Source organism: Ambystoma mexicanum, chromosome 3p, assembly GCF_040938575.1.
Source record: "Ambystoma mexicanum isolate Mex_15411 chromosome 3p, UKY_AmexF1_1, whole genome shotgun sequence".
Classification (NCBI taxonomy): domain Eukaryota; kingdom Metazoa; phylum Chordata; class Amphibia; order Caudata; family Ambystomatidae; genus Ambystoma; species Ambystoma mexicanum.
The window spans coordinates 205,938,713-205,946,147 of NC_090925.1; the positions used below are offsets into that span (position 1 = coordinate 205,938,713).

The 7,435-nt window shown below is 46.1% G+C and overlaps 1 protein-coding gene across 1 annotated transcript; it reads left to right on the forward strand.

The window, feature by feature from the left end:
- Window positions 1–722: 722 nt before the first annotated feature.
- Window positions 723–7,050, forward strand: LOC138579863 (adenosine receptor A1-like). The gene is made up of 2 exons (XM_069650091.1): window positions 723–1,126; window positions 6,432–7,050. Exons 1-2 carry the CDS (start codon window positions 723–725, stop codon window positions 7,048–7,050), a joined length of 1,023 nt encoding a protein of 340 aa, XP_069506192.1.
- The last annotated feature ends 385 nt before the right edge of the window (window positions 7,051–7,435 follow it).

The window sequence follows — 7,435 nt, forward strand, 5'->3', positions numbered from 1 at the left end:
TTTTAACCATGCCAAGTATATTAGGTTTCCCAATCATTGAAATAGAGCCATATGCAGTATACTTTGCTTTGTCTGCTTTTTTAATCATGTCAAGTATATTAGGTTGGCTAACTTGACAATAGCAGACATTGGCCCTATCAATAGAAGGGGATGGAGGATTTAACATTGGGGAAGGGTTTAGATAACGCCTGGGAGTACCGTATTCTTTGAACATGGTCGTTCCTCATCCCATCAGGGGGTTCCTCCCCCATGTAATCCTCGCTAGGTGCACCACCACCATGAGGTCTATTGTACTGTGGACGTACCACCCTGGTCCCACGGGAAAGGTGTCCCCCTAGGGGAGAAGGGACGACATCCTCAGTTTCGTCACAATGGTAATTAGGTTCTGTGATGTCAACATTAGAGTGACTGCACCAAAGTCTCCAGTTATCTCTACAAGTTTATTCTGGCATGTCACTAGTTTGGTCAAAATCAGTGGTCGAGTTTTCTCTTGTACTCAAGTTGTCATTCTGTCAATGCATGGACCATGCCCAAGTCATGCAGCCTTTTTGTCCCCAGGTAGAATTTGGTCATTAAGATTTCATGTTGCAAGGCTCTACATTATCCCACCTTCATTGAGAATCGCGGGTTGTTGACATAAAGAACGATTGCTTCACAAATAATGTTTCTTCCCCCCGCAGCATCCTCTACACTCCTTGAAACAGATGCCTGCACCAACTACCATGTCGTATGCCAATCTCTTACACCATCTCCCAACGCCGTCCAGCTTCTGGAGCCTGCGGGACACACAGGGAATGGAGCATCAGGTCCTTGCTGCCCTTGGTTTCTCAGTATCAGTGCTGCTCGTCCTCTTCATCACCATGGCTAATGCCCTGCTGCTAAAGGCTCTGTGGTGGAAGCGGCGGCGCTCATTCACCGCGGCAGCTCTTGTCTCCATGGGCTGCGCCGACATGGCACAGTGCATCTTTGCCATGCCACTGGTCAGCTTCATCAGCCTACATGTGACTATGCCCTTTGAGGCATGTCTGATGGTGGTGTGTGGTGTGGTAGCCTGGTCGCTGGTGTCTTCTTTTCATCACCTACTTATTGCCATCCATCGCTGGTACGCTGTGGCATTCCCAACCAGGTGGGTAGGTCTTATTGACTTCCTCGCTTATGTAGACCTTAAAAGTACCAAGAAATTATTCTGACATGGACTGCATTACATTTTGGGAATAGTGCTGAGTTAATGCAACTGTTAGCAAACCACTTTGGCCTTCCATGCCAGGCTAGTTGGAGTATGACCCATGGGGAGCCAAATAACTGTAGAAACATGTGTAGGTGCTACTTCCCTGCAGAGACCATCAGAGTGTATTAAAACTGGTGAGGCACATCAATGTTGGGAACACTGGCGCACCAACTCAGCCATTAGCAAGACACGGCCAGGTCTTCCATTCTAAGCCCTGGAGTATCTACTCAGCCGGAAGCAAGAGAATCCACTGAGTTATCAGCCAAATTCTGAGACTATTACTCCATGCCGGCAATTGGTCACTAGTGTCCAACTCCAGGCCTCGATGGATAGAAACATGTCAGATTTTCAGGCTATCCCTATAAATATTAATGAAGGCCATCCTGAAACCCCATTAGCTTTGTGGCCCTCAAGGTCTGGATTTGGACATCCTTAACTCTACTTTATTTTGTGACCTTCTTCCCACCTGCCTTCACATGCATCTCAACGCCTTCATTCTCCAGCGTGCAGCTCTCTTCTTTCTCTTTTCCCTGAGCCTCGAGGCCCTTTATGACAGAACTGCCCTTTCACTCCCTTTCCTCTTCTCCCCTCCATTGCATATCCCATCCATACTCCTCGTATCACCCCCAAAGAAACCTTATTATGATCTACAGTCCCGTGTAGATCAAAACTTCCTCCTTTGACCCCTCCATAACTACCTTCCTAAAAATGGTCCTACTGCTCTCATGAGAGACATTACCCTTTTAGAAATATCTTGCTTCCATCAAGTTTATCTCTACACTTTCTTATCTGACCGCTCTCTGGGCTCTCCCAATAACCTCCCTACACACACACTCAAGGAAACATCCTTTCCCATGCCCACAGCCTTGTATCACCACAGGGATTTGCCATCTTAAGACTAGCATGTCCCTCTGCATGTGCCACTGGTGGAAATGTCACTCCTCTTCTAGCTGCTCAACTCTTCATCTAACCTCTCACAAGGATGCCCTCTGAGCACAATCTACGGCTCTGGATTCCACTAAGCCGAGCTATTTCACCAACCCCATTTCCTCCCCCGCTCTCACCTCCCCCCAACTCTCGTCTGCCATACAAACCATGCTTCCCAAGACCTATTTTGCATTAATTTGAATCAATAATTTTATTTTTAATAGAGGATACATTTCAGAATTCTGGGAAAGTCCTTGCGTAGGGTGCCTTTCCAAGATGCAATGGATGCATGGATGAAGTAGACCAGATGGTGAAGCGGTAAAGGAACATATACCAGGGACAATCAGCAGGGAACAAACTATTAATAATGTTAGCATTTAGGGCCTAGAGCCATTATATACATAGATCAATCAATCAATCAAAGAATGCTTTATTCGACAGATTTTGCCATCAGCTGATGCAATACATTTCATAGTTCACAAGAAATAAAACAGTCTTCAAAATGATTCACATAAAATACCATAAAATTCCATAAGGACTAGGCAGTAAGAGTACAATCACAAAATACATGCAATCTTCCGACGTAGCCAAGCGCGATAAATGTATTTGGCGACAAAATACATTAAATTGATAGATACAGTAGACCGGCATAAGGCAACCGCTTCTAGACTGCTTCTGACACATTCTCTCTTGAACAGTGGAATCAGATACATTTTTCGTAGAACACAGTAGCATTCACAGAATAACAGAAAATGTGTTACGATTCCAGGGCCATGCCACAAGCTGGACAAATTGGGGACGAACCCCCGTCCAACCACAGGTAAATGCTGCAACCTGTAGAGTACCCACTCTAAATTTAATAAACAGGGTATGAGCATAGGCCAGTGAGCCATAACCCAATTAAGTCTCTCCCTCCAAAATAGATTTTGAAATGAGATAATCCTGTCCAAACTTCAGTGTTAAGCAAGGTGTTCCTGGGTGTTATACCTGGCAAACCACTTCACATCGCCCTTTGCGCTAATGGGCATGGAAGAAGGGTTAATCCAAAGGTATTTCAGACCTGCAGATACCAGCTGTATCTTTACATGGCACAGCCAAGGAAGAGAACGACCACCCGGATAGTTCAACAGATCGAGTAGAGCTTCTTGGAATTTACTAAAATCCGGCGAGCTCCACAACCTAACCCGGTAAAGGACCGGTTTCCACAATAGTTGGCAGATTACAGGCACCAAACCACATTCCATAATTAATCTATCCCTCTAAGTGCTATAGGGTAGTCTAAGGAGCTTTTTAGGTGCAATTTACATTTGTGTGATCATATGAGACATGTCCTCTTCCCTCTCTGCCAATGACATTGCCCTTCACGTGTCTTCTTCCACCTTCTTCTCCTCATACACTCTCACTGCTATTCTATCCTACACTATCCTGTCTTCGCGCCTGCGCCCCACAGCTGAGCTGGCTGCCACTCCTCGCTCGACAAACTTATAAGGATATTGCGTCTACCACTTAGTCCTATTTCCCAGCCCTCTTCAACCTCTCCCATTCTTAACCCACCTCTCCACACCCCATCCATGCTGGTTTCTCTTGATGCGCAAGTAGCCCATATTCAGATGCCTGCTATTAGTCTTAATATCTACTCATGGGCTAAACCCCCCCTTACTCTCCACCCCGTGACCTTATTTAGCACCCTCCTTAATCTCACTGTCCCTCACTCCTTCACACTTCTTGATCCCAACATTGGACTCCCTGCCTCCATTAACTGAAAACACCAATAACATCCATGCTTTAACATGGCCGACAAACTCCAGCTCCTTCACACCAAAAGGGCCTCCACACTACCCTGGCACTTTCCCCCTACGCCTCTGCGGTACTGTTACTGTAATTACACCTATGAATATGCAGTATAGCGTTCTTTCATCGACGGGTGTCATTTTGATGGGTTTTTTTCTGAGTACATTTTACCGGAAAAACACATCGAAATATATAGTGGGGCTTGGAAAAGTATATATAAGGGTTGGGGGTCAGGAATAGGTAAACAAAGAATAGGGGATGGGGGTTTGTGGGCGTACTCCCGTAAAAATAAAAACAAATCAACTTCGATAAGTTTTTTCAGTAAAACATGCTCAGAAAAAAACCCATTGAAATTGCGCCCTTCGATGAAATGACATAGAACCGAATATGCTTATCCCATCCCTGTCAGTCTGTATTGTCTCCAGTTCATGTTCTACCTCATCCTTATCAACACCTGCTACATTTTCCATGGCATATGTTCTATTTTAAGGTACCCACGTGCATGATTGCCCTGGCTACTGTTTGTACCTATGTTAGTGTTTCTTGTCAAAAGATGATATCCTCAATAAATACAAAAACACAAAAAATGCAATATTACTAAAGTCAGCTGAGCCACTGGCCTGACACTAAACAGGTGCTTATATGATTGACTGGAATCTGGACTGGTGCTTCCATGCCGCCAATACTGGCGAGTCTACTGAGGCACTGGCCAGACATTAAAGAGGTGCTTCCATGTTTGAGATACTGGAGTTTCTGCTCAGAGACTCGCCAGACAGCGGTGTGTGGCTTCCATGCTGGAATCACTTGGGTATGCATTCAGCCATTGATCGGACCATGGTTTGGTACTTCCATGCTGCCAATACTGGCGAGTCTACTGAGGCACTGGCCAGACATTAAAGAGGTGCTTCCATGTTTGAGATACTGGAGTTTCTGCTCAGAGGCTCGCCAGACAGCGGTGTGTGGCTTCCATGCTGGAATCACTTGGGTATGCATTCAGCCATTGATCGGACCATGGTTTGGTACTTCCATGCTGCCAATACTGGCGAGTCTACTGAGGCACTGGCCAGACATTAAAGAGGTGCTTCCATGTTTGAGATACTGGAGTTTCTGCTCAGAGACTGGCCAGACAGCGGCGGGCAGCTTCCATGCTGGAATCACTTGGGTATGCATTCAGCCATTGATCGGACCATGGTTTGGTACTTCCATGCTGCCAACACTGGTGAGTCCACTGAGTCACTGGCCAGACATTAAAGAGGTGCTTCTATGTTTGAGACACTGGAGTTTCTGCTCAGAGACTGGCCAGACAGCGGCGGGCAGCTTCCATGCTGACATCACTGGGGCATCCATTCAGCCATTGACCGGACCTTGTTATGGTGCTTCTATGCTGGCAATAATGCAGAGTCCACTGATTAGCTGGCCAGACACTGATTGGGTGTGGCCATGATGGGGACACTGAACCATCTACTCTGTCAACTTCTAGCCATCTGGGGAACTGCTTTCTCGTATTCATTTACCCATTTGGTGGACTGTACGGCTGGGAAAGTTTCCAGGGCAGCAGTAGTTGGGCCAGAAGGTCCTATTTGCTTTGAAAACCACAGTCGACTAAGTAACTGGCTGAATTTGCATGGGTCGTTTTTGCTGTCAGTAATTGAATGTCCTCTCATTGTCGTCATGTGGGGACACTGTACACAACTGGTTGGTAGCCGCTCTGGTGAGAGATGCCATACTGTGGATGGTAATGTGTTCATTGAGCCAACAGCAGGGGTATAAGGGTTTGGGCATTGTGAATGCTGTATTAATTAGTGAGCTATGAGTGGAACCATTACCTTAGTTGGATTAGAAGGACATCCAACATCCATTGTTAGGACTATTTATATAACTGCTGGACGAATATCCGCATTCCTATTGTAAAGACCAAAAAAGCTGCTGTTTCATTAATGGGAATTCTGGGGGCTTGATAACGGGGTTACTTGGTCGTAGTGTACTATTATACCTCGAATCTAAAATGAAATTCCTCTATGTCATACGCCGGGTCTGTGAGTTATGTAGAAGCGCTCCCTTCTACTTCCTTAAGGACAGGTATCGATGCAATCTTTCTCCTCTTAAACAAATCCCATTACGTTTCCCCCGCTATATATCTACACATGCAATCTAGTCCCTCCCCCTTTTATTTGCCACTTTCGATGTTCTACTTACATCCGTTGCACAATTTGAGCGCTTCGGTATCAACTCTTCCCCAATCGACCAGTTCGCCTTCAGTCCCTTCAGAGGGAGTACATTTGTTCTACTGTGTTTTCTTACTCTGAGGGGCTGGGCTAAATTTCCTTGCAGAATCCCAAGTTCCCAGTATGCCGCAGTCAGTGTCACAATAGGACCCAGTGGTGCTTTTCTGTTTGCATATTAATGGAGATGTTTATTAGAAGAGTGAATTGTTCTCAAGTTGCTCATTGCGAAATTCTCTGTTTCTCCTCTTCTTCCTCTGCAGGTATCAATCTATGTTCACTTTCCGTTGTGCAACGCTCCAGTTTGCCTCCTGCTGGTCTTTCGGTGTTGCCATAGCGACCATCCCATTGTCGGGATACAACAATTTGACAATACTCCGAGCTCCTCCCAATGGCAACACATCCTCCTCATCTGCGATGGATACCTGTTCGGAATCCGGTGCGTGCTGCGTGTCCTGCTCCCTGGAGATAACCCTGAAACTGGAGTACATTGTCTACGTGCTCTTCTACCTCTGCGTTCTCATGCCCTTGCTTATCACGTCCACCTTCTACGTCATGATCTTCAAAAAGGTGAAGGACACCATCGGCGGACGAGATGCCGCTCGGAGTAATGAGAGCTTCTACCTGAAGCAGAAAAGCATGGCCAAAACCATGGTGCTTCAGGTGGCATTGGTGGCCATCACCCGTCTCCCATTCTACCTGCTGAACATGCTCAAGTTCTACTGCCCGTGGTGCTCCATCCCCTCCTGGGTGCTCTTGGTGGCCACTGTCTTCGTTGTGCTCAGCGCCTCGTGCAACCCCTTCATCTACATCTTTAGGGACAGGAAGTTGCAGTCGGCTCTCAGTAACACCTTAGTCAGAAACCGGGTGGATACAGCCTAGGATTAGCGCGGAAGGGACTACACGCTCTTGTACTGCTGTCCCGCGAGATGATGAGGCTTGCAGTTAAACATCATGGACAGAGATCTATGGCAAACAAGGAACAAAGAAGTGGACTGAGTCAATGGTATTACCCAAATTGACCTTTTACAATTGACCTTTTGCACAATTGACCTAATTATAGTGGTCCTAATTGACCTTCTGCACAATTGACCTTTATATTATTTTAGTTATTTTATATATGTATTGTGTTGGTTTTGGATTATAAATATAACGGGATTGGGTGGGGAGTTGCAGGGACTTTTGGATTGGGTGGGGGGCTGTGGGTGGTTCCCCCCGCATTTTTTGTCCTAATTGACCTTCTAAATTAGGTCAATTCTCCCGAGGT

Coding starts and splice junctions, on each gene's coding strand:
- LOC138579863 (XM_069650091.1), top strand. CDS start 723: ATGTCGTATGCCAATCTCTTACACCATCTCCCAACGCCGTCCAGCTTC. Junction 1,127..6,431: donor GCTGTGGCATTCCCAACCAG/GTGGGTAGGTCT, acceptor CTTCCTCTGCAG/GTATCAATCTATGTTCACTT.